The sequence below is a fragment of the Brassica napus genome, chromosome C4 (assembly GCF_020379485.1).
Source record: "Brassica napus cultivar Da-Ae chromosome C4, Da-Ae, whole genome shotgun sequence".
Taxonomy (NCBI): Eukaryota; Viridiplantae; Streptophyta; class Magnoliopsida; order Brassicales; family Brassicaceae; genus Brassica; species Brassica napus.
The window spans coordinates 1,820,924-1,847,269 of NC_063447.1; the positions used below are offsets into that span (position 1 = coordinate 1,820,924).

Genomic DNA, 26,346 nt, shown 5'->3' on the forward strand with positions numbered 1-26,346 from the left:
ATAAAACAAGATTGTCATATTTTTTTGAAATTTTCTCAACTCCTACAAAATTGAGTTATCGGTAAATTCTCTATATAGTGAAGTTTACACTCTTTAGTGTTGTTTAAAAATTTCTAACCGCATTATACAATTGTATTGATGTATTCTAAACTCTTTTTCCTGGTACATGAATATTGTCTTTAATTTTTTACAGTTAATTTAATAAAAATTCATATATTGCGTAAATCAGTGGACCAACCACTATGAAATCTCTAGAGAAACGGACACAAAAAAGATTTCAAACCTCTTTGACCATTTTCCTATGTCAGGCCAGGATGCAACTACGCCATAAAACAAGATTGTCATATTTTTGAATTTTTGTCAAAATCTGAAGGTTAACAACCACTATAAAATTTATTTTTTCAATAAGTGCTCTATATATTGAAATTTACACTCTTTAGTGTTGTTTAAAAATCTCAACCACATTATACGTTAATGTATACTAAATTCTCTTTCATGGTACATAGACATCGGTCAAATTTTTTATGCATGCATTGAATCCACCGACCTGTATAGTAGACGTTTTGAACTACAAGAATTGGATTCCGATCCAGTTCTCTAATTGTTCAAATACAGTAATGTCAAAAGTGAGAAAGTGCACTTACAAAAAAAAAGGTGAGAAAGTGGGCTAAAAAATCGTTTCATTTTCACAATTGATAAAGGTTGAAACTTCAGTAACACCTAATAAAAGGAGATAAAGAAACATAAAAACATGGAGTTACAGAAAAAGAAGCATGAAAAGAAGGGAATTGAAAAGGAGCACCAACCAATGACTTCTTTCTAAACTACCAACCAATGACTTTAGATTTGATATTTCCAAACACCATATTTTATTTTAATAATAACAATTATTCATCAAAATTACAATATAAGAAAGTAAGAAAAAAAGCAATTTATCATCTTACACTATATGAAGATTTATTTAATCCATTAATGATTTTCTTTCCTGCTATTTTGTTTATTTGTTATTTATCATCTACTTGAACACTATAATAGGACAAAAATCTTAATATACATGGCCTTTTGATACACCATTCATTCACCATATCTTTGTGTTTAGATCTAGTAAGCTAAAAATTATGGAATTATGGAAACCAATAATTTTGATAACTTGCTAATTAAGCGTTTTTAACATCTTTAACAAAAAAAATTGTTACCGTCAACACAACACACATGTTGAAAAAATGAAAACTTATTAACAACACCACCAAAAATAAACGGAAAATGAAAGAGAGTGGGGTTTGGCGATGACCAAACTCGGAGGCTGATGGACAAAGCTGCATCAATGGCACAAATCTTGTTGGTAAGTAGAGTAATTAAATTAAGTACTTAACTGTCTCGGAGGCGCTCACGTGTTTCTGTCTCTTCACCTGTATAATATTCTCACCACGTTTGCTCTCTTTCTTCACGCCCTAGAAGAAAAACAAAAAAAAAAAGATTTGATTTTTTTTTTCTTCTTTTGGTAGCAATGTGGAGGCTTTATCTTCTCCTCAATGAATAAAGCAGATACATTTCGTTTCACGTCACCCAGCAAAAAAAAGTTCTACAATTTCTAGAAAGTTACTGTAAGTGGAAACATATACAGGTAAGCGTTGAGAGACAGAATATGGGCAAAAGAAAATAATTGATTTTACTCATTTATGGGCTTATAATGCTATTTACTTGGCTCACTATGTTGAATCTTTATCATGGTGGGTTCTACTTATTACAAGTTTGGAACTTTACTTCTGGGTTTTGTCTTAAAACTTGTTAGGCTGAAGATTTTGAAGTAAAGTAAAACAAAACAATGGATCTCAATTTTGGAAAATGCTGTGGTTCTAAAAAGGTTTGTAGATTTCTACTCTTTTGAGATTTTGTTCAAAGTTTGGACCTATCCTGATGTGTGTTTTACAAATAATGCAGAAGGAGTCATGGAGGTCTGTTTTGCTTCTTGCTTATCAGAGTCTTGGTGTTGTCTACGGAGACTTGAGCATCTCTCCTCTTTACGTCTTCAAGAGCACTTTCGCTGAAGACATTCGTCATTCAGAGACCAATGAGGAGATCTATGGTGTTCTGTCTTTCGTTTTCTGGACTCTTACTTTGCTCCCTTTGCTTAAGTATGTCTTCATTGTCCTCCGTGCTGATGATAACGGAGAAGGTGGGACTTTTGCTTTGTACTCATTGATATGCCGTCATGTCAAAGTCAGCCTCCTTCCTAACCGGCAAGCAGCTGACGAGGCGCTATCCACTTATAAACTGGAGCATCCACCGGAGAAGATCCATGACTCTTGTGTGAAAAGGTATCTGGAGAAGCACAAGTGGTTACACACTGCTTTGCTGATTCTTGTTCTTCTTGGGACTTGTATGGTTATTGGAGATGGACTTCTCACTCCAGCTATCTCCGGTATGGTTGGCTGTAGATACCTTAAATGCTTAAATGGGTTTTTTCTAATCTCATCTTTTTTTTTTTCCTGTATCTAGTTTTCTCTGCTGTGTCAGGTCTTGAGATGAATATGTCTAAAGAACATCACCAATGTAAGTGGTTTAATGTTTTACCTTTGTTGCTCCTTGAGTTCTTACTATGGCTTCCTTTGCAGATGCAGTGATTCCTATAAGCTGCTTCATACTAGTCTGTCTTTTTGCGCTTCAGCATTTTGGAACACACCGTGTTGGGTTTGTTTTCGCGCCTATTGTCCTTACTTGGCTGCTCTGTATAAGCGGCATTGGCCTTTACAATATAATACAGTGGAATCCTCATGTGTACAAAGCTCTCTCTCCTAAGTACATGTTCATGTTCTTGAGGAAGACGAGAGTAAGTGGATGGATGTCTCTAGGCGGGATCTTGTTGTGTATAACTGGTTAGTTTGGTCTCTTCCTATTTTGCTAATAAGATGAAAATGTTTTGGTAAAATCTAACTCTTGGAGTCTTTGTTTTTTTAAGGTGCTGAGGCAATGTTTGCTGATCTTGGTCATTTCAACTACGCTGCAATTCAGGCAAGTTTCTATGCTTTTTTACTTGTTGTTATAACGCCACATGTTTTGAGTAGTTATATGTGTTTGTTTTGTTTTTAGATTGCTTTTAGCTTCCTGGTTTATCCTGCTCTCATATTGGCGTACATGGGACAAGCTGCTTACCTATCACAGCATCACAACTCTGCTCACGCCATTGGGTTCTACGTCTCGGTGCCAAGTCAGTAACTAGCTTGCCTTAATTTCAAGAATCTGATCATTTTTCTTTAAATTTTAAATCATTTGGTTTTTTATTCAGAATGTGTACACTGGCCTGTGCTTATGATAGCGATTCTTGCGTCTGTTGTGGGAAGCCAAGCGATCATCAGCGGCACTTTCTCGATAATAAACCAAAGCCAGTCTCTTGGATGCTTCCCTCGTGTCAAAGTCATCCACACCTCTGACAAGATCCATGGTCAGATTTACATACCTGAGATTAACTGGATGCTCATGGTTCTCTGCATTGCTGTTACTATTGGGTTTAGAGATGTCAAACACCTCGGCAATGCATCAGGTACCAAAGATTCTTTTCACCACTTCACACTACTTCTTGAATTCTAAAAACCGCAAAATCACGTTTTCCGCCAAAAAAACTGCAAAATCACGTTTTCCGCAAAAAAACTGCAAACACTATATCTATTGATTAGTACTTGCTCCTTTGTGCAGTGCTGTCTCATATTATTTATGGACCCTGTTCAAAAAATATTAAATGTATTTTAGTGTTATAATTAAGTAGTTTTAAAAGTTTATAGCCCTACTTATATATATTTGACGTCTTTTTTGAAATTACAAACTCTAAATTTATTAGTATATCTAAAAATTTAAAGTTTTAGACCATGATTTATAATAAAAAAATTAGTTTTTTTTTTGTTTTAGATTCGGGCTATGTTCGATCGCTCCACTTGCTCATGTTGTTTGTGGTGGGTTGCAGGTTTGGCTGTAATGGCGGTTATGCTAGTAACAACATGTCTTATGTCACTAGTCATCGTTCTTTGCTGGCACAAGCCACCGTTCCTAGCCCTCTTGTTCCTCCTCTTCTTCGGGTCAATAGAGCTACTCTACTTCTCAGCCTCACTCACCAAGTTCCGCGAGGGCGCTTGGCTCCCCATCCTCTTATCCCTCTTCTTCATGATCATCATGTTCGTTTGGCATTACACAACAATCAAGAAGTACGAGTTCGATCTCCAGAACAAAGTCTCCCTCGACTGGCTCCTCGCGTTAGGTCCGAGCCTAGGTATCTCGAGAGTTCCAGGCATCGGTTTGGTCTTCACTGACTTGACCTCAGGCATCCCCGCGAACTTCTCCCGGTTCGTCACCAACCTCCCTGCTTTCCACCGTGTCCTCGTCTTCGTCTGCGTGAAGTCCGTCCCTGTCCCTTTCGTTCCAGCCGCTGAGAGATACTTAGTGGGCCGTGTTGGGCCTGTCGACCACAGGTCTTACCGCTGTATTGTGAGGTATGGTTACCGTGACGTGCATCAAGATGTTGACTCGTTCGAGACGGAGCTAGTAACCAAGCTTGGAGACTTCATACGTTACGATTGGCATAAAAGAACACAAGAGGAGGAGGATAGGTCAAGCGAGTCTTCAAGACTGGCGGTGATAGGAACGGTTGCTTACGAGATAGAAGAGAATCTTCAGCCGGAGAGCGTCTCTATAGGTTTCACCACAGTAGAGAGCATGGAAGAGGTCGTAGAAATGGCTGACGTGGCGCCAACGGCAACCATAAGGAGGGTTAGGTTTGCGGTGGAAGAAGAGAGTTACGAGGAGGAGGAGGAGCTGAGGAGTGAGCTGAGTGATTTAGTGGCGGCGCAAGAGGCTGGGACGGCGTTTATATTGGGACACTCGCATGTGAAAGCGAAGCAAGGGTCGTTGGTGATGAAGAGGTTGGCTGTTAACTTCGGTTATAATTTCTTGAGGAGGAACTGTAGAGGACCTGACGTGGCGCTCAAGGTACCGCCGGTTTCGCTTTTGGAAGTAGGCATGGTTTATGTTGTTTGAATTAAGAGAGAAAAAAAAACACAAAATCTAATTTGTATGTTCACTGTTATTGGTGATAGTTTAGCTTCTTGTCTTTCTTTGTTCATAGATCCATCTTTGTGTTAGTGTTTTTGACTTTTTTGACCAAGATGTTAGTAAATCCTCTGTTTAGACAAAAATGATGAGTAATCATCGGTAAAATTAGCTACATCCACAGACAAAAAAAAAAAAAAGATTATTATTATTATCGAAAGTTTGCATAGTACACGAATATTAAAAAAAAATAAAACGTTAATACTATTATCTCTCACATGCTTGATTCGTCAAGTATCAAGTGGGTACAGCCCAAGACTCTTGTCAGGTTTCGTGGCATGATTCAGGACATGCTTGGTAATGAGTTTTATGCTGGCGCTTACAAGGTTAGCTTTTGATGGTTTGATGCGTTTGAATCTTTAGCTTTTAATAATGGTTTGTTTGTTTTTCTTTATGTGAAGGATGGTTTAACATGGAGTACGAATAAGTACAGTGATGTCTCACAGTTCCCTGACGGTTCTGATATGAAAGTTTGGGAGCGTCGCTTACTCTACTGTGTTCCAGTACGTTTTTTTATCTCTAAAATGTTGATCTTTGTCTTTGTTTTTTGTTGTTTACTTGGTTCTTATATATAACAGCACTGGATTGCAATGTAGGTCCCAGGACAAAACCAGTGGACTGAATGTTCTTCTGAGGAGCTGAGGCAGTGCCGTCCCATAGTTGAGAGTGGCCTAAAGCAAAAAAAATAAAAAAATTGTGTGGCCTTTTACATAAGATAGTAATGGTAAATAGTACCACAAACAATACAAAAAGGCTAAAAAGAATAATAAATAAGGTTTTTCATTTAATAATAAATATGGTTAAGATAGGAAGTATGCTGGAGAAGATAAAAATGGAAAAAATGGAATAAGGATATGATAACTAAAAATCAAACAAATAATCATTTGTCCAAAAGATTATATGAAATGTGGCCTCATTTTTACCATATAAAACTAGAGTTTATCCCGCACATAGTGCGGGTATATTTTCATTTTATAAATATTTAATTTTAATATTATTATATAAATTTAAATATACAATTTATATTTTAGTGTTTAGTATTTTATAACTTTTTAATTTTATTGTTTAAGTTTCTTATTATTTTATTAATATAGGGGTTTGTTTTATACATTTTACCCTTTTTATTACGTTTTCGAGTTTTCATAATTTGAAATCATCAAATAAAAAATATTCTTCAACATATGATTTTTGAAAATATATAGCTGTAGAAATAAATTTTTAACATATGTTAATAACTTCATTTGCATAAAACAAATCTGACATGATTAACAAATTTGAACCCGTTTTAGTGGTAGATGATAATTTATTTAAATGAAAGCATTCTATTATTTAAATACGAAATTAATTAAACAAATATTAAATAAAAATTATTTAAAAATTTAGTAGGATTTTGTTAGATTTTTCTCAACAGATTTTGTTATAACTGAAAATAAAATTCAAATCTATAGTTAAAATTAATTTATTATTAATATTCCTATTAATTATTATATCATATTATGTGATTAATGAAATGGTCCTAGTAGACTTCTAAATAGTAGATAAAAATGGTACTTCTCTTTTAATAGAGAAGAATATCATATTATGTGATTAATGAAATGGTCCTAGTAGACTTCTAAATAGTAGATAAAAATGGTACTTCTCTTTTAATAGAGAAGATGTGGCCTCAAGCAAATGCTTCACCTGCCTTATGGCAGGGACGGGCCTGAGCTGAGGAGCCGCTTTTTGGATCTAACTGGCCAAAACAGAGAAAAGCGTGCGAGGGTTGATGAAGAAATGTGTGATTCTATGGAAGCTGGGCTTAACTGCTCTCCATTCAAGAAAATGGTAAGGACTTTGTCTCTCATTCTTTATTCACTATACATACTCTTACTGCTTTGCGGCTGATAAGATAGTTTCTAATCATTTTTGGTTTTTATATACAACAGAAAGTGGGGGAAGCTACCTCATCAGCTTCAGAGTCTCAGCAGGTTCCTAGGACTGGTTGTGCTTCACAAAGCTCCATCATCCCGCCTGCTAACTAGTACAGATTCTCTACCTTGTCTTGTGAAGGTAACTATTTGGCTTTTTGTTCATTACCTAAGCTGAACAAATAGTTTGTTGACAAAAACTCATATGCGTCAACGCAGATTTATGATTCTCCAGAGTCAGACCTGAAGCTAAACGATGTGGCTGAGTTCCTTGGAGTGTTGACTTTCGATCAAAATGCTGATGAAAACTCCGAGGCCCTTTCTGAAGCTGAATCTGTTCAGATGCCCTCTGAAAATGTTCCACGCCTACATTGTATCATCCACAGGAAGCTTGAAACACAACATTTCTTGAATGGCTCTTCCTTATCAACAGAGGCAAGTATACCATCAGTCAAAACATTATAGCTCTCATATTGGTTTTCAACACTCTTCTTACCTTTTTTTTTTGATCTAGCAGCTTAAATCCCCTCAGGTATTTAAAGAGATAAGAGAGAGCTTAATGAAGTACCTTACAGGGTTACTTGGGGATGATCACATCGCTGCACAGTTCCTGTTACTGCATCTTCTGTCAAAGGTTAACTAATTTAAAATGGATCACACAATCTATACCACTTATTATTGAGTATCTAAACACTGCCTCCCTCGGTCCCAAGAAAGATTATGGAACCAACAGATTGGTCCCTTGAGTTCTACAAATCGCTGATGGTACACACTTGATACTGGACGAAACAGAGTTGCATCCTGGCACATTGAACTCCGTTGGAGTTGAGAATGCAAAGCTGCTTAAAAACCTCTTGGAGTGTCAAAAGGTAAAAGCAATGTGTTATTTACTCTTTCACTTTAAATCAGATTCAGATATTGAATTTGTGGAGTCTGCTGCTGTTACTTCAGGTGGAGTATGATTTTCAATATTATAAAATGGAAATGGCCACTGATGCTCAAATGCTCATCTTCTCCGAGGGGAAATCGAACATAATGCCAGCTGATGTGGTCGTACCGTTTCAACCTTCCCAAGTGAACTCATTGCAAGTCATCTCACCAGAAACAGCAGAAGCTTGGAGGTGTTACTTAGCTACTTGCAAATCGTTATCCAACTCCATTGGGGAGGAGTTGCAACAGGTGCTGGAGAATGATTTGGTTGAATTAAGGCAAACGGGTCGTAGTTCAGGCAGCCAAGACTTGAGCAGGTAGTAACTAAAGCCTTTCCTTTAATGTTTATTCTCATCAAATATATAAGGATTTTTTTTTTGGCAATTTTGTTTGGTTGGTTAAGCAGATTGTTGACAATGGCTCGCATGATGTCTGTGAGTTATGACGAGACTACTCTTTCGTTAGAGCACTGGCAAATGGTGTTGGAACTAGAAAGACTTAGAAAGGAGAGGCTCAAGTGAAACCAGAGCCTCTTCTGGATTGTTTGGTATGTTGTAATCTCTACTGAGTTATGATTAAGAAGAAGAAGCGTTTCATATCTATTTACTGAGCACAAAAACGTGACCAAAGTTCATTGGAACTCAGTTCCTACCTGATTTCTTTTGAATATTTTTGATAACTAAAAAAAAAACTCAAGAGACAGGTACAAAGCAGGTGAAAAACAAACTCAAACGACAAACTAAGATGACTCTTAGGACTTAACTAAGAATGCCACAACAGATAACATTACACACTGAGACATAAACTTAATCTGATTTAATAACCTGATTCTCTCTCTCCCACATCTCGAGCTTGAGAAACCGGTTGTTGTAAAATGTCATCCATTGGCATAATCTCTTCCTCCCTAAAGAGTTCATCGACGTCAAGATATAAATCTGAATCATCCCACTGACATTGTTGGTCTTCGTCCCCCCTCGTCATGAAGTTGTTCTCGTCGTTCATCATCGCCTCAAGTACTGGTTCTTGACCTTCATGAGGAGGAACTAGAACCGGTGGTGCATCTTGCTCTTGTTGCTGCTGCTGCGTGGCGTCACCATGATCTTCTTGCTCCACTCCTAAACCTTGACCTTCATGATGAGGAGGAATATATACAACCTGTGCTTCTTGCTCTTGTTGTTGTGGTTGCTGAGTGGTGTCACCATGGTCTTCCTCTAACGTCCTCATCTCAACTCCATTAGCACCAGCTTCTTCTACATGATCTTGCACTTGTTTCGATAAGATGTTGTTGTTCTTCACCTCCTCAGCGAACCCTTTCTTTTCTAAATTTCCTTTGATACGACACAAGACCAAATCGTCTTGATTTTCCTCATAAAGGCAATACTCTGTCATGTTCCAACCAGTTGGCTCTATCTTTCCATTCACATTAGTCTTGTTATAGACAAGACTCTGCTTGTAACCTTGCACCTTCTCGTCTTTGTCCTTGATCGGCTCTTTCCCACTAGTGCTTTTCCATGTACCGCCTCCTCTTCCCCGAACGGTCCTGGTACATGAACTGGCACCTCTTTTGTTCCTAGGAGTAAAGTAGTACCATTCGCCTCTAGGGAACAGGTCGTTTTGGACGTGATCAAGAAGCCACGGGTCGTCTTTGTACAGATCCAAAGTTGTTATGAAACCGCTCTTCTTCTTGTCTACCTTGTTCCTAAGATGAACTCTTACACATCCCAAGTTGGTTGGAAGAAACCGTGAACCAGGCGGATAAACCGGAGCCTTCACAGTGTTAATGGAGCTGCTGCTTGGATCGGTATGAGGCATGCGATGATAATGAAGCATCCGTCTCTGGTGTTCCTCGAGATTGTACATGTGATTGACAGGAGGAGGCATGCCTTGGGAACGAAGCATCATGAGTCTCTGCTGTTCCTGGAGATTGTTCACGTGACTGTGGGAAGATGAAGATCCCTCTTCAAAACCCTCTTCACGACCAAGAACATAGTTAGACTTTGATGAAGATTCATCAACCTTAGATTTACTTTGGTGATCTCTATTCATCTTCATAATACTCAGATACTCTCTAGCTATTTAGGTTTGTTTGATATGGTTCATGCATGGTGGAGACTTGGCTGCGTTATTTATAAGAATATAGTTCAGTCGGTAGCCCGAAAAAGGAAATTTTAGAGTGGTCTCTTCACTATTTCCTTTTTTTTTTTGTTTCAACAAGTTCCTTAACTAATTTCCTTTTATATTAACACGATCATGTTTAATTTCCTTTTATTTAATGATCATGTTTAATTTCCTTTTTCCTTAAACGATCATGTTTAGTTTTCTTTTTGTTTTTAGCGATCATATTTAATTTGGTTTTTTATTTTAACGATCATGTTAATTTTAATATTTTTCTATATTTTGTAGTAGAATATCCTACAATTTCCTTTTTCAATTTTCAGGTAAGTTTGTTGGATTCCAGGAGGGTTTAGTTTACAAATAAACTGGAATTTATTTATAAAACCGACTGTTTTTGTTGGGTTCAACTTTCAACTCTTAAATCCAAAGGACCATAAATATCACAAGGCTCTCATCACATAACACAAAACGGCAAGTGTTTCTTTTGTGTGGAGTATAACACAAGGCTCTCATCACACTAACACAACTTATTTACTCATGTTTACTTGGCCATTCACTTAGGCGGCAGATGGAATCTTAAGCTTCTTGTAGCATCTCATTTGCTTTGTTTACCCACACGTTATAAATATCGTCCGCGGACAGAGTAAAATGCACCTTCATAAGAATGACAATACAAGATTGTAAGAAAATGTCATTTGAATCCCATGCAAGTGTAACAATATGGACGAGAGAAAGCATCCTTTACCTCTTTAAAGTCATTGGCGAATTCTTTGATCGTCGATATGCCGATCACAGCAGCTTCATCAGAAGGATATCTTTAATAACAAAAACAATACATTCTAAGAGCAAACCTAAACTAGGAAAACGAGTTAAGTCTTTGGTTGCGACGATTTTACCCATTAATCCCACAAGATATGGCAGGAAATGCAATGTACTTGATGTTGTTTTCCTTTGCCACTGTAAGACAATTTCTGTAGCAAACAGAGAGATGAAGTGAGTTATGTTTAGAAGAAACCTATAGAACAAGAGAAACTGCTTACCTGTAAGAACTAGTGAGGGATTCTCTAGGGTTGACGTCTGAGTCATAGACTGGTCCAACAGTATGAATCACATGATATGCATGCAAGTTGAAACCGCTGTTCCATTTTCACAACCCAACATTTTTCATTCATCAACAATACCTAATTAATATTATATCCACTTATTATATATATGAGTAGAATAAGAGTAACCAACGGTGTGATTCTTGCTTCACCGGTTGGACAACGCACTCCAGGACGAACCTCAGGGATGTCATAGCATGCTGCTCTCATCTGTGGCCCAGCAGCTCTATGTATTGCTGTCAAAAATATAATTATATTTTCCTTTAGATTTCACATTAATGGTCACAGTTTATGTTAAGGGATATACACAATGGCAATGGAACTGGTAGAAAACTGATAAAGACAAAATTCGTTAAGCTACCTCCATCGGCGCCACCACCACCTAGCATTCGTTTATTTGCTGGATTGACCTGAAGAAACATACTGTCAAAGTCAACGTAACGATGAAGCAATAGTATCAACCAAATGATACAAGAGACTATATATCAACCATTTTTCATCACAAACCCTCAAGTTTCATCTAACTCTTAGGATTTATATTGATCGAGAAGGAGAGACTTACAATAGCATCGGCGGACGCATCCACGGACCACTCGGTTATGTCACCTTGAAGGATTTTGAGAAGACTAGAATCAGACAAATTGAAAACAGCTCCAGAAGCCATGAATGAGACAGACAGTTAGCACTTCTCGGGAAGTCCTATTAGGAGAAAGACAGAACAGATGAAGAAACAGTCATCACATTTCATTTTTTGTATCTTTTGACTTCTGTAAGTTTTCATTTAATTAAGGTTAATGTGCTTAGTTTGCGTGTTTAAAAGACCTACCTTTTCTTACACTCAAAAGCATTTTGTAATTAGTTAAAGAGATTCATTAGACCATATGCAACCGTGGATTCGGTAAAAAATCCTTAAAAAATCACTTTTTTTTATTATTTATTTTTCAACAAAGAAAAAAATAATAATAACCAATGGTAAGTCGCCACTTAACAGCGGGATCCGCAAACAGTGACAATATTTCTCACGGATTGATCCTTATATAAGGATAATAAGAGGCTAATCCTTAATATAGTGTGGAACCCATCAAATTTTTAATAATTTTTTATCTAGGTTTTGGAGCTAAGAGGCTCCATTGTAGATGTCCTTAGCAGCGTAAAACAGCTGAATGCTTACCAACAATAACAGGAGTTAATTCTATACGATGAGAACGATGCATTATATTTTGAAAATATAACATATATATAAAAGGTAATGTTCATTCTGACAGACATGCGTCCAAGTTCTTGTTCCATGACGACTACTGTTTTTAATTTACGGTTGTGTTTTTCATGTCTTTTTGAGTTATTAAACAAATTATATTTTCGAATTGGTATTCTTAAAAAGACATGAAGTTGTGCTGAATCCTTAAAAGACTTTCTTTATTCCCAAATATAACCATTGAAGATAGTCAATTAGTCACAAGGCTCTCATCAGACAACACAAATATCAAATAGCTCTTTGTGTGGAGTATTAGAGAATCATGTTACGTCTTGATAGTGTTAATTCTTGGTCTATATAGCAACCGTTGACTTCAAAGTCAATATGCTCTTTATTGGTAATAGAAATTCAATCTATTAAGTTCTATATATTGATAAAAAAAAGTTCTTTATATATATAGGTCAACAGATTTTTGAGAGTATGCCAGCAGGCTAAGTTCAATAAACATGTAAACTAAATTAAACACTTGCTCTTCGTAGGCACGATAAATACAACCATAGAAAGCTAAGCGGGTGCTTATGAGCCACACCAGCACCACATAACAGGGAGAGAGATAGGATGACTGTCTGACTCAAAAGTCAGAACTGACCGCCTTGGAATGTTTGTCCGAACTGCCAATTAGAAGGGGCAATGTCATTGCTAACGACTGTGCGACCATCACTGGTGGTGACCTGGAACGAGAGGCTCTGGTCGTTGAGGTAAGAATTGCTCTGCCAGTTTTGGCCCCAGTTCCTAGACATTGCTTGCCACGACCCTGTTTTTGAGCCTCTGATCGAAACGGCGTGGACGTCTCCTGCTCCTCCTACGTTCGAGATCAGAACAAGGTTGAAGTAAGAGTGTCCGTTGATCGTAAACCTTATCCCTCCTTTCTTCATGCATGGTACTCTGCATTTACACAACAACATAACTCATTAATTTAATTGTTTGTTTGGATGTGGTCTTTTTTAAAAACATGATAATTAATACTCTCTCCCGTTTAGTTTATATATATTTAAATTGTATATGTCGATTTAAAAGTAAAATTTTATTTTACTTAGAGCATGATTATTAGAAGGTTCTTAGGATGATGTTCTTAGCGGAATATAAGAACTCGTCTCTTAACTTTTTTAGTTAAAAGTTAAGAGACGAGTTCTTATATTCTGGTAAGAACATCACTCTAAGAACCCCCCAATAATCATGATCTTAGAATGTCGTTTTATATTTTTAATGCAGAAATTTATAATTTTTTTAGTTTTATCTCTATTCTTTTGATTTATTAATTAAAAACATCATAAATTTAATATAATATTAAATTTAAATGTTATCTTAATGTGTATGAAAAAAAATTAAACATTTACATTGTGACGAATGGGGAGTACGATACATTCCTCATCTTTATTAAAAACTTAGTTCCTAGTAACACCTAGCAACTTTGTTACTTGCAATTCAAGTATCAGGAAAAGTAAAACGGACCTTCGGAAAGAGACGGGAACAATGCCGGCACGGTACTGAGCGATTTGGAGAAAAGCTGGCTCGGCGAGGTCGAAATGTTGAAGAGGAGGATTGCACCATCCTCCATTATCGTTTGAGAGGCCAAAGTTCGGTGGACAGAAGTTTGTAGCCGTGACGGTGATAGTAGAACCAAGACACCATCTCGGGTCATCGTTGCACTTCATCTCGTAGCACGCCCCGCACGTGAGTCCGTTGTTGAACAGTGCCGTACTTAAAGCTGCCGTGTTCGTCCCGTAACCTTGGCTATATAGATTGCCATAGCCACAAGCTCCACCTGAATATTTGGGATAGGCCACGTATTAGCTAAGAGACGGATGTATAGAGATTAAGTAAGCTAATTAACATAAGAATTTTTGGTCATACCCATGGTGCCGGAAGCGTCGCCGCCACCGTAGAATGTGGCGTGACCACCTTGCCAACCTCCGTCGTCCCCATTAGTTCCTTGGAGGGAGAATAATAAGCTGAATATGGATAATATTGAGATTATAGAATATTTGGATGTAATATACATTTTTTGGACTGGTTGATTAATTCGGTTTTGAGTATTGGATTTGATTTGGTGAGAATAGTGAGACTGATGTGGAATCAAGGGTGGAGGAGTTGAGTTTATATAGGGAAGTTTTGGAGTTTATAATAGTAGCAAGAGATAATATTTATATCGTACTAATATATGTGGACAACAAATTAAACAGTTAGGAAAACAAATGAAAATGTGTGTATTTATGATTTTATAAGATCAGGGGGGGCTTTGAAGGTTGTGGCCACATGCAAATGTTGCGGCTAGACCAAATGTGATTCGTAATCAAGTGGCTCCTACTTGCACATGCTTCAATACACAAGTCTTTATTAGTTTGTCTCTTCTTTCATTTTGCGTTGGTCATATGATCAATATCTTTTATTTGTGTTGAAGATCATACACATCAATAACTTCAGTCAGTATGTACAAACCACTCATACAAATTTTGACAATCTTAGAAAACATTAGTGTAAATATTAGATCAATGTTTATGTTGCAAATGATCCATTTACACGATGAACTTATAAGGTTAGTTAATGTGAACACATTGGAATAGGGAATCAATTATACCAGTCGGTAATTATATACTGAAATGTTTAGATAGGTATTCCATTCTAATATTGATTGATACGTTTTGGTTTGGGGGTTTGATCACGAGTATGATTTTGCTTTAGCTCTCTAAATGATATGGATTGACTAGAGAGGCCACTAATGTATAAACAAAATATAGCAAGTGTGACACGAGATGGTCCTACCATGTTACAAGCACATGCAAGAGGCTCTTGACGTGTGAGGCTCCTCCCATGCATATTTTTGATACGTCATTTTCGTGGCCCTTCTATGCATTTTATTAAGTGTCTTCTACGTCTAAAATGTAATCAACTCATCATAAATGGTTTGATTTATTTAGGTTCCTTCATGATTCCCTCAAAATGTAGAAATGGGTTTTCATTTTTGGCAGGAAAGACACATTACAATTTTAGAATTTCAATAGTAAAATGTGTTTCAATTGTATTCAACATATACAATCATGACATCTTTAGAACTACAACATAAATTAAAGTTTTCGATTGTCGTCTACGTTTATTACCAACTAGATAATACAAATATATATTCCAGTAGGAAAAGCAAGAATTCGACTGAAACCAAAAAGAAAAAAAAACTATAGAATTGTATCCACAAAAAGGTCACGTGAGATCTATCCAAAAGTGTTGAAAACTCTTAAAGGGACCACACTTTACGTAACCCATCACAAGGGGTTTGTCTCTTAGGGCAACATTATAGGCGGTTCCTTCGGCTGGGCCTTTAAGCGTAGGGTCCCTTAACTTTTAACTAAAAACGCTAAGGGACTTCTCTCAAATCCCTTATTTAAAGGCCGTCCCTTAGCGTTTTTAGTTAAAAGCTAAGGGACCTTACGCTTAAGGGCCCAGCCTAAGGGACTGCCTATAATGTTGCCCTTAGTTGCCCCGAAACTGCCGGGACTTGCCATAACTACGTGCCTGAAGAATTGTCACTGTCCCAAAGAGAACGTCAGTTCAATGACCCAACTTATGAGCCGACACAAGATAAACTTAAGTCTGAAGATATAGTTCATGGATTTTCATGTGAGGATTTAATTTTGTTGTTTGGTAGTTAGGATACCGTTTGAGTGGCCTCAACCTGACTAGTTTGTTTCATGTTTTATGAGTCTTGACGGTTTAACACCTAACCCTGATTTGCTTTCTAAGCAATTTAGTTAAGGTTCATATGTTTGGATGAAACTGTAGTGGTTGATTCCTAGTGTCGGTTTAAGAACATTGAAAAAACAAAAACTGATTTCAGACAATAGGGTTCTTATGGAAGTGCTAAGAAACTTGTGCTTGAAGCAAAGTAATTAACATGGAATTCTAGAAGTAACAAAAGAAGATAAAGTGATGTAAGAGACCTGAAACAACAAAAACCAATTTCTTGAAGCCAAATCCAAATTACAACCACCGTTTACACAGGAATAAATGAAAAAGCAAGAGCACATAAATAAACATAAAAAGGTAACTGGTTCAACTAAGATAGCTCCCAAGGAAGAACAATATGAATCAGAAAAGTTAAAAACACCTGTGGGTCTCTATGTTGAAACCCCCTCACAAAGAAAATAAAAGTTTTACAGAATAGAAAAAAATGAATCAGACGAACCATATTTAGCTAAAGATTTTGAAGGGAGAGGGCAAAAGAATAGGATTATCCACAAGGCAGGACTCACATGGTGCTACTGCTTTCACTGACGGTGTCAGACCTACCAAAGTTCGAGCCTCTGCCACAGCTGCTAATGTCAAGCCCCTGTAACCGACCAAGAGGGTCTTCACTCATCGCCTCTGCAAAGGAATGAGACTGACCCGAGGCATTAGAAGTAGCCTGATGCATAATGTTTGGGTTTTGGTTGTTGTTGTTGTTATTGGGCTGGAAGAGATGAAACTGATGAGTCATCTGTTGCAGGTTTTGAGCATCGGTTTGTTGTTGCTGATGATGATTATGTTGAAAGAAGGATTGCTGTTGTGGTGGTTGCTGCTGCTGTTGAGAGTATTGCATGTGTGCCATCCCGAGGTCATAAGCATCAGCGTGTGAGACTTCTCCCGTGGCGAATTTCAGCCTCTCTACTTCCTCTTTCAGTTGCTCGTTTAGTGCTGCGTAGAGAAGAATCATCTGTAAATGATCTTAAATAACATAAGAGGAGAGAGGGGACAGGTTAACATACCATCTCGCAACTTGGCTTGTTGTTCCATGACTTGTAAACGAAGCTTGAGCTCTGTATTCTCAGATGACAAACCAGTTGTGTCTCTCTGTAAGAAGCAAGTTATTAGGCACAGTAGATGAGAATGTAATGTTACTACAAATGCAGTTTGTGAATAAAGAAACCTGGAACAAGGAGAGTTGTGCTGAGAGGGTAGTAGCTTCAGTTTGCAAGGTCTGAACTTTCCTCTCCAGCTCCATAATGTACCTAGCCTTCCTCTCTTTTGAACGAGCAGCAGATTGTCTATTAGCAATTATCCTGCACAGAGTGCACGAGACAGGATTGGATTAAATGTTCAAAAAATTTAGAATAATACAGACTAACATATTTAGTAGTTGAGAACAGTCATGCTATTAATAGCAACCATTGCCATAGAGGTTCATAACAATTATGGAAACATGCACACAAAGCTAATGCACAAAACTTTTCCGAACCAAAGCCACTTGAAACTATTAACTTTCAATACAGTACTAAAAGGAAATGTTAAAAAGGGATCATCTCAAAAGTTTGAACATGAAACATATTCAAACCTTATGAGAAGTACGACACACACGAAAAAAAGTCATTATTAAGATAGAATCTCTAACCAAAACAAGAATGTACAAGTACAACAAGCTTGAACAGACAAAATCAAACAAAAATATCTAGTTATAGGGGGGCATCACATCATCATGAAAGAGACATTGTCGTACAAATTCAAGAATCACAAAAAGAAACATACTTATGGGACCCTCTCACCCAAAAAAAGACCTAGCAAAAGCAGCATAGTAGAACCTAACTAAAATTTTCAGTTATTACCGTTGAAATTCAAGAATCATAGTCAAAACAAAAGTAGTGTAACACGTAACCAAAAGTAATGCATCACATCAACGTCATAAAGAAACCATCTTTTTTCCCGCGAATTATACAAAACAAGACATATGTAAACTGGTCTTGTTCTTTTTTTTTTTTTTTTGTGTGTGCACAAGACATATACAAACTGGTCTTAACGATCTAATAACGGGAACTAGATTTTAATCAAATCATTTGTGAGTTAAAAGAGGAAACCTTTTAGCTCTCTTGGGATCAACGACCCAAAGCTCAGCGAGCTTATCAGGAGCCATGGCTTTCTTAGCCTCGATCGACTCCAAACTCGAAGACCCACCATCAACGGAGAGGCTGTGCCTGTGCCTAGGCCTCGAACTCGAGCTCCCACCTTCTTCACCGGAAAACAACGGGTTCTCGGACCTCGGTCCAGCCGAATCGGATCCGGATCCGAGTTTCTCGATGTCCATGTAGGTGCAGAAGATGTCATCTTCGGATCCGAGGTCGTCGAACCCTCCGAACGGTTCGGAGAGATCTAGATCTTCGGGGAGACGGAACTGAACCTCGGAATGAGCTCGACGATGGTACGGACCACGAAACGGCGTCGGAGTTGGGTTGGAGAGAGGCGGCGGGCATTGGTTAGATTTGGCGTTCGAAGAATCATCCATGCTCTTTGGAATTGGATCGTCCTTCTCTATCTCTGTGTTTCGCGCCTTCTCTCTCTCTCCTCTGTCTATCTGTCGGAATCGGACAGCGAATGAGAGATTCAGATTTCACGTTTTTTTAACCGAAACGGGCTGCGTACGGCGTCGTTTGGTGCTTCATTTACTTTTTTTTTCTTCTTCTTTTTAACTGCTAAAGCAACTTTGAAGCTCTTTTCCCTGTCTTTTGACTACACAAAATCATATAGATTTTAATTATCATTTAAGAAGTAATTAAATTCTGTGGATTTGTAAATTGTAATTTGGATGTTTCTTATGCATGTTAAGTAGTAATTTGGAATTGTCGTTGGATAAAGTTTTTTTTTTCTTAGGTTGGATTGATCAATATCAGAAAATATGTAAATTAGTTTTTTTTTTCTTTGGGGTTCTAAACTCAGTTAATTTGAAGGAATGAAGAGTAATAGATTAACATGTAGGATTGCCATAAAATTCATTTACAGTTCAAAGATTTGGAGTTGTACTCTAAAATATCAATTTATAATTTATTTTCACATAATACTTCTCAAAGATGGAAAAGACCAAAATAAATTTTATTAAAGAGTAAATATATATTTATATCCTAGGGTTAACTAATCTACGCTTAGAGTTTATAGTTAAGTGGTGGGGTTTTTTGGGTGGAATTTTAAAATTTAAAAAGATAAAAAAAAATTAAAATTAAAATTTTTAAAATAAAAAGATGTTATTTTGGTAATTTTCTTTTCTGAAGAATATTTTGGCCAGAAAAACTAAAAAAAAAAACAGAGAATTACCCATTAAATAATTAAATCACCTGCACTTTCTCTTTATAACATTTTTAGTTACACAAAATTATAGTATACTAGGGGCATTGCCCCCGCGCAAGCGCGGAGTTATGAACAGAGTTCTTGCTTCATCTCAAAATTTGTTAGGGTTATTGTAGCTATGAATTTTGCGTTTTGAGTTGATCATTGTTTTTCAAGTTTTTTATTGTTATAGGGTTAGAGTTGTGATCATGAACTGTGTATGCACTGTTCTCCTCTCATGAAGGACTAAACTGTGTTAGTAATGTGATTGATATAGTTCGTGATGTTGTTTGATGTGTCACTCAGACTTATTGTTTGTTTGTCTTTTTAATTTTTTATTTGTACTGTTGAGATTACATAAATTATATTAAGGTTGTTGAGAGTACTTTTTGTTTCTGAATATTTTTTTTCCAGTTTAGTTGTGTAAGTTGTGTGTATTAAGTAATAATATTTTTTATTCTTATTATGTTGGTTATATGTTTTTTTTTAAAACTTGTTGCTTTTACCAGACCTTTAAAACAAATACATGAAGACTTGTAGAAATAACTATAAAATGAGTGACAATTAGTATTTGGGCCTTAATGGGTTTTAAACGAATATATGTATTTCTTATAAGAAGACAATAGCATTAGTCTGTTGACATTGAGCATGTAAGCTATTTTCATAAGACAAGAGGAGTGAGCAGGTGGAGATGTTATTGACGCTTTTGTGTCTGTTGGGATTGTCTCTTGTATCTCCTGGTGTGGCTGTGTTTGTTTCTCTTTTATTTGATAGGTAATATGTAAATAAAAATCATTGTTAGTTGTATTTATCAGAGTTTGTAACTTACTCTGCTTTTTTGTTCAGGTAATTTCACTGATCTTGGTTGTCGTCTTCGTCTTCTTCGTAAGAATATGCGAAAGTAAGTTTGTAAATTGTTAAATAGCTGGCCTCGTAGTTTGTATTTGTTTAGTTGGTTCAATGTATATGTCGTTGAGTTTTAGTTGAGTTGATTGATATGGCATATTTGTTTTGAAGTTTATTTGTAAGATTAGACAAAAAGGGAGGTGATCATTAATGACTCGTCTAATTTTTGGTGTTTTGATTGTTTGGGTTATCATTATTGATGTTAGCACAATATAGACAGTAATATAAAGGGAATTATGTGTTGATTATTTCTTACGGATCAATGAGGAGACGGATAACGACTCGAGTTGTTTCTTTGGTGAGGTCAGTACCCTGGACAGAACGGATTTGTCCAACCACGTCTGCGAGTTTAAATATCATTTATGATATCGAAACATAATATAAACCCAGATGCAATATGATAATATACCTGGGAGTTCTAGGTTTGTGTTCGCAATCACTTGGAGATTGCCGAACAGTCTAATTTTCATCAATAATGGTTAGTGAGATGAAACGAATGAGGAATGGATGATCAGTTATCTTGTACATGCTTGAGCACCTAGCAATCTCAAAACGATCGACTTTCACAATGGAATCTGCTTTCAAAGATGGCTTGTAATGATTAGCACGTCCGATGGGAGTAAACCCATGAATCACGGTATCTGCAAATAATATTATTCAACAAAGAATCAAGAAATCAATTAAAATAATTATGTTAAATAAGTGTGATAGATCGAAGATTAAATTATCTTTTCATCAAGGAATAGAACCGTGATTCCCACAAACTCCCTGTCTTTCTTGAAGTTCAGGGAATCCCAGAAGCGGAGGAAGCCAAAGTCTATGCTCTGACTACTACGGCCAAGACGGAGAGACTCGAAGGTTGAGTGACGGACGCCGGTTTGAGGAACAGGAGAGGCAGAGGACAAACATTTTCTAGAAAATGGTTAAAGCTAAGAGGAATCAATGAGTTTTGTGGAGATGTAGATTGGGTTCATCAAAGATGAAAATCATATATATAGGGTTTACATAGGGGCTACAAATCAGGAACATTTATGATCAAGCGATTTAAGATGGGGACATGAAGAGTTCACCGCTGAAAAAATAGATTACGAACAGACACACGACGCAACTCTGTAACTCAGACTTGTTTGAGACAATGATGAAAAGAACTCAAACTCATGTTAAACGACAACAGATTACAATATGGGAAAACTATAATTGTTGCAAACTTGAGCTTTTTTTCATATAACGTGATGAATCTCATTTAAAAATGAAACTCATAATACACTTGTAGGCCCGACCCTCAGAGGAAGCCGAAGAATCGAGAGCTTCCGACCTTTATAAATATATATTAGGTTTGGCCATCAATGTACAAAGTATCACTTAGCTTAGTGGCATAAATGTTGGTGATTATATCTCAATAACCCGGGTTCGAGCCATGGACTTGACACTTTTTCACATTTTTTAAAAGTGGACCCCACAAAATGCTGAGGTGACACGCTGAGGAGTGAGCAAAAACTCAACTATTATAATATAGATTTTATAACTATGTATAAATGTAAAAGACCTTCTGATAAGCCCATAATGGGAAGAGATCAATGGCCCGATTTATATTTCAGGCCCATAAGAAACTGAGATAACGCCGCTAGTTGGAAGTCCGTTAAGGCCGTTATATTCGAGGCAAAAACCCTAAGAGAGAAAACGGCAGGAGTGTTTGGTTTCAGGCAGCGAAGAGTCCCAAGAACGATAAAAGAGAAGAAGATGGATTCAAAGACGAAGCAGATGATCCTATCAGCTCTCTGTAAACACTTCTCCGTTGACCCTGTAAGTGAACAAGAAGAAAGCTTTCACCTTTTTTCTTCATGATAGCTAGTTTCTGATCTTTGATTCTAATGAGGGATATTGAAATTGAATTGATTCATCAAGATTGGTCTTGGAGGGTCAGATGAGAATGATGTCAAGACGCTGTACTCTAATGTAGTGAAGGCATCAGGAAAAGAACTGTCTTCACAAAACAACGAGGAGGTACTTTCTGAACTGTAAAGATTGAATTTTTATTGAGCTCCCTTCTCGTTTGTGATTGGTTTGTTTGAGTTTACAATGCAATGTCTTATCTATAGTGGTAAAGGATGGATTTTTATTCGGTTTTATTCACATTTTTGCATATTACAGGTGTTAAAGTGGATGGAGTATGCGGAAGGTCTCTCAAAGGATTGCTTTGCAGCTCTTGAGAAGCTGAATGCAGAGTTAGCAGTCAAGTCGGTGGTCTTGGGAAATGGACTGACGCCATCTGCAGCTGATGTTGCTGTCTTTGCAGCTTTGCATTCTTCAGTGGTAATGGACTGTTATGATGTTCTTGTTATCTGTTGTTTTAATGACATCTTTGTTTTGCTGACTTGGTGTGTTACTCAGCTTGGTCTCTCAGATTCAGACAAGGAGAAGATCCCACATGTCATAAGATGGATGAACTACATCCAGGTTTGTCAAGCTAGTCTGTAAATACTATGGAGTTAACAACACACCTTGTGTCTGTATAATTAGCCACTGTGTTTGTAATTGCTGCTTGCTATGTCTTTTACAGATTAAAGAAGAGTTGACAACATTGTTTGGACCAATCTCTGTGAAGTTACCACAGTTTGACTTCGAGGTACCAAAAAGTGTCGTCAAGGTGGATACAAAGAAAGCTGCAGAGAGTCCAAAGCCTGTTGACAAGTCAGAAGCTCAGCCAAGCACAAAGAAAACTGAGCCTGAGGTAATTAAGTTTGTACTTTGAAGTTGGATTCATTTGATTGTGAGTATGTTACATGTTGTAGAGAATCTCTGATGTTTCAACGGTTTTTGTTTGGTCCAGGAGCCGAAGAAAAAGGCTGCAAAGGAGAAGGATGCCAAGAAAGAAAAGAAGAAGCCTGCTGAAGCAGCAGCACCAGCACCAGCTAACAAAGAGACAGAGCTTAGTGTCAGTCTGCTAAATATTCAGGTCGGTTTGATTCGCAAAGCATGGAAACACCCGTCGGCAGACAGGTTTGTGATCAAAACACTTCAATCTTGTGGCTCTGTTGGGAGTCTTCTAATATGTTAGGACTGGTCTTATGCAGTTTGCTGGTGGAAGAAATAGATGTTGGAGAGGGTAAAGTGAGGCAAGTCGTTAGTGGCTTAGCTAAATTCTGCAGTCCTGATGATCTAACGGTAATAGTGATGCATTGTTGTTGTATTAGTCTTGAATTTTAAAGCTTACTTATCTATTGTTTGTTGGTTGATGCATTGTGATGATGATGAAGAACCGTCTTGTTGCGCTCATCACAAATGTCAAACCTGGAAAGCTAAGAGATGTAATGTCAGAAGGACTGGTAAGAGTTTTATTCTATCAACGATCAGATTATTGCTTAACTCTCAGTTCTCTCACACTTGTTCTTCTTTTCGCTACAGGTTCTTTGTGCTTCAAATGAAGATCACTCGGTTGTGGAGCCGTTGCTACCACCTGCTGGAGCTAAACCAGGAGAGCGTGTTTCATTCTCAGGGTATGTAATGTTTATGACTTAAACATCAAACATCTTTGATTGCTTTGGAAACATGCTTGTCCATCACTAACTAAACTAAAGAACCCTTTTGTGTGTTTTATAGGGTGGAAGGAAAGGCGGAAGAGGTACTGAACCCAAAAAAGAAGCAACTTGAGAAGATAACACCGGTATGTACAAAACACATATTCATTAAGTTTCATTCTTTAAAACAAAACTGAACACTGATGAGAGTATTGTGTTTGCATTAATACATTTGCAGCATCTGTACACTGATGAAAGTGGTGTAGCCACTTACAAGGGCATTCCGTTCATGACGTCAGCTGGACCATGCACTTCCACTATCCCCAAAGCTACCATCAAGTAGTTATACTTCTTCTCTTTGATGATATTCACGCACTCTGTTGGATAAAGAAAGTTGTCACAATTCAAGTTAAGCTATGACTTTGTTCTTATTTACTGTTTTTGACTTTTTTTTTTTTGTTAAGCTATCACCAAACCTTGTTTTAGCCGTTGATGATAATCTTATTTGACCCTAAACTCGTTAGATAACTTGTTTCTAGTCTCTTAAACTATATATGATATTGAGAAACTCAAATGTCATCTCATCAACTGCAGAATCTGACCATGAGAGATATTATATGTAGCCCCAACCATAAACATTTCAATATCTTGATTCCTTTATTTGATTGTTTACATGTTTTTTGTCTGAAAATCAAGGTGTTTTCAAGATGTTTAATAAATAATCTTCACACATACACAAAGAAAAAAGAAGTGTAAGGAGGGAAGAATCATAGAAAATGATTGTGGTTATGAAGATGGTGACGATGTCTTCTGTCTTCAAACCCTAAGCAACGAATAAATGGATAGCACGAGAGGAAGAGACATCTCTTTATTCCTCTGACCATTGAAAACGTAGGCAACACGCAATAACAACAACATTGATGAGGATTCTCTTCTTTCAACTTTTCTTTCTCTTTTCTTCTCCTCTTGTCTCTTTTGCGGCCGTTGTTGCACAAGATTGTCATCGTTATCTGGTTTTCAGATCAAATCTGAGAAGAAATTAAGAAATATAATGGAACCTTATGCTGCAAGAAAGTCTAGGGTTCAATATGAAGAAGATGTATCTCATTACTTACCTCAGATTTGAAGAGGAAGAAGATGAATCTCTTTCTTCTCCAAAAGATAGAGAGAGAAGGTTTGAAACGCAGTGGAGAAATTGTCCTGAAGAATATCCTTGGGAGGCTTGTATTGTAAATCTCCATAGGGAGCTTTCAACATCACGCCACGTGTCATTCCTCTATGTCTTAGACGAAACCTCATGCTCCCACCAACCAAGATTTTTTTAATTAATCAAGGTGCGGTAGCCTAGTGTCATTCTATTGGAATTTGGTGTGTATCCACGTCAGTGTTATGTTCGATTCATCGTAAGAACTAAATTATCATCACTTGGTCAGTCTGTATTGGACTTCGGCCCAAATGATTTACACGGTGGATCGTAACAGATGATCGGTTCACCCCTGACATTAGTCGAAAGATATTCTAAACTCAGGTCAGACAGTATGGTAGCTAGTCCACTCTATAGCACTAAGTATGTTCCTTCCGAGTCCGATCGGATCGGCCGATAAAAAAAAGTTTTTTTTTTAATTTTGATGTTCTATTTTGTTGCGTATGCGCACGATTTATCTACACTTGTAGTAGAATAGTGTAATCATATGAATTGTTTTAGATTATATAATAAAACCATGCCATTATTATAGTCTACATTTAAATGCTACAAGTTATCTAATATTGCTAGTCAATTTCCAATAATTGGTTTCAATTTTTTTTTTTCCAATAATTCTATCAAAATTTATATATGGGAATTAGCGGAGCTGATTGAGCTAAAACGCGGAATTAAATGTTCACCAGATTCTGACCTAACTTATTTAAAGAGTTTGAAATCTGAATATCAAAACCATTTTTAGATATATTTTATTTAAAATGTGAAAACTTAGTAAATTACTTAATAAATGACCTAACTTAGTAAAGTACTTCCGTTGAACTTGAACTCTGAAAATTTTTATTTTCAAAATATATGCAGTTTTATTTAAAAATTAATATTAAAAAATTACGTTTTTAAAAAGTATCATCTAATATATAATATATAAGTTCAATCAGTTATAAATAATCTACATAATTTAGTTGGTCAGACAATATAGCCCTGTTCGGATAATGGACGCGGCGATTATTATGAGCGGCAATAAATTAAACGATGCGGAGGATGGCGTGAGCTTAAAAAAATATCGCCGCAACATTGAAAAGAGTCACCGGAATAAGACGCGGTTGACGCTGGAATTTTAAGCGATCAGATCTCGTTCGGAAACTGCCGCTGCGTCTAATATTATTAACATTAGCGCGTCGTTGTTCTCCGTGTCTTGTGTGTTAAGCAACAAAAATACACTGTTTTTTTTGTCGCTGACTCTGGACGCGCTGTGACG

At 37.0% G+C, this 26,346-nt stretch overlaps 5 protein-coding genes, 1 long non-coding RNA gene and 1 pseudogene across 10 annotated transcripts; 3 read left to right on the forward strand and 4 right to left on the reverse strand.

Moving 5' to 3' along the window:
• Nucleotides 1–1,215: 1,215 nt before the first annotated feature.
• On the forward strand, nt 1,216–5,171 carry LOC106390235 (potassium transporter 2). 5 transcript variants are annotated; one of them, XM_013830654.3, is made up of 10 exons: nt 1,216–1,342; nt 1,506–1,624; nt 1,793–1,864; nt 1,942–2,422; nt 2,500–2,553; nt 2,616–2,876; nt 2,960–3,012; nt 3,091–3,208; nt 3,287–3,541; nt 3,959–5,171. In XM_013830654.3, exons 3-10 carry the CDS (start codon nt 1,826–1,828, stop codon nt 5,023–5,025), a joined length of 2,328 nt encoding a protein of 775 aa, XP_013686108.1. In that variant the 5' UTR covers nt 1,216–1,342; nt 1,506–1,624; nt 1,793–1,825; the 3' UTR covers nt 5,026–5,171. The 5 variants fall into 5 exon arrangements, with proteins under 5 accessions (XP_013686108.1, XP_048610385.1, XP_022557879.1 ...); XM_048754428.1 differs by having other exon boundaries at nt 1,506–1,604; XM_022702158.2 differs by lacking the exon at nt 1,216–1,342 and having other exon boundaries at nt 1,431–1,624; nt 2,622–2,876.
• Nucleotides 5,172–5,315: 144 nt separating this feature from the next.
• LOC106392465 lies at nt 5,316–8,536 on the forward strand (annotated as a pseudogene).
• Nucleotides 8,537–10,260: 1,724 nt separating this feature from the next.
• On the reverse strand, nt 10,261–11,825 carry LOC106396260 (macro domain-containing protein XAC3343-like). Its single transcript, XM_013836600.3, has 7 exons — nt 11,715–11,825; nt 11,514–11,562; nt 11,286–11,388; nt 11,090–11,185; nt 10,946–11,020; nt 10,795–10,864; nt 10,261–10,703 (listed from the first exon to the last, which is right to left on the reverse strand). Exons 1-7 carry the CDS (start codon nt 11,814–11,816, stop codon nt 10,626–10,628), a joined length of 573 nt encoding a protein of 190 aa, XP_013692054.1. The 5' UTR covers nt 11,817–11,825; the 3' UTR covers nt 10,261–10,625.
• Nucleotides 11,826–12,777: 952 nt separating this feature from the next.
• On the reverse strand, nt 12,778–14,587 carry LOC106396259 (expansin-A8). The gene is made up of 3 exons (XM_013836599.3): nt 14,262–14,587; nt 13,860–14,172; nt 12,778–13,292 (listed from the first exon to the last, which is right to left on the reverse strand). The coding sequence occupies exons 1-3, from the start codon at nt 14,407–14,409 to the stop codon at nt 12,986–12,988; spliced, it is 768 nt and encodes a 255-aa protein (XP_013692053.1). The 5' UTR covers nt 14,410–14,587; the 3' UTR covers nt 12,778–12,985.
• Nucleotides 14,588–16,340: 1,753 nt separating this feature from the next.
• On the reverse strand, nt 16,341–18,760 carry LOC106396258 (bZIP transcription factor 18-like). The gene is made up of 4 exons (XM_013836598.3): nt 18,227–18,760; nt 17,305–17,437; nt 17,144–17,228; nt 16,341–17,072 (listed from the first exon to the last, which is right to left on the reverse strand). Exons 1-4 carry the CDS (start codon nt 18,649–18,651, stop codon nt 16,648–16,650), a joined length of 1,068 nt encoding a protein of 355 aa, XP_013692052.1. The 5' UTR covers nt 18,652–18,760; the 3' UTR covers nt 16,341–16,647.
• A 3,244-nt stretch (nt 18,761–22,004) lies between these two features.
• On the forward strand, nt 22,005–24,418 carry LOC106396792 (tRNA-aminoacylation cofactor arc1). The gene is made up of 11 exons (XM_013837277.3): nt 22,005–22,175; nt 22,278–22,376; nt 22,524–22,685; nt 22,764–22,829; nt 22,933–23,103; nt 23,203–23,372; nt 23,447–23,537; nt 23,630–23,698; nt 23,778–23,869; nt 23,973–24,036; nt 24,129–24,418. The coding sequence occupies exons 1-11, from the start codon at nt 22,113–22,115 to the stop codon at nt 24,231–24,233; spliced, it is 1,152 nt and encodes a 383-aa protein (XP_013692731.1). The 5' UTR covers nt 22,005–22,112; the 3' UTR covers nt 24,234–24,418.
• A 106-nt stretch (nt 24,419–24,524) lies between these two features.
• On the reverse strand, nt 24,525–26,344 carry LOC106396793. Its single transcript, XR_001279548.3, has 2 exons — nt 25,006–26,344; nt 24,525–24,918 (listed from the first exon to the last, which is right to left on the reverse strand). It is a non-coding gene; the product is annotated as an uncharacterized LOC106396793 (long non-coding RNA).
• Nucleotides 26,345–26,346: the final 2 nt, after the last annotated feature.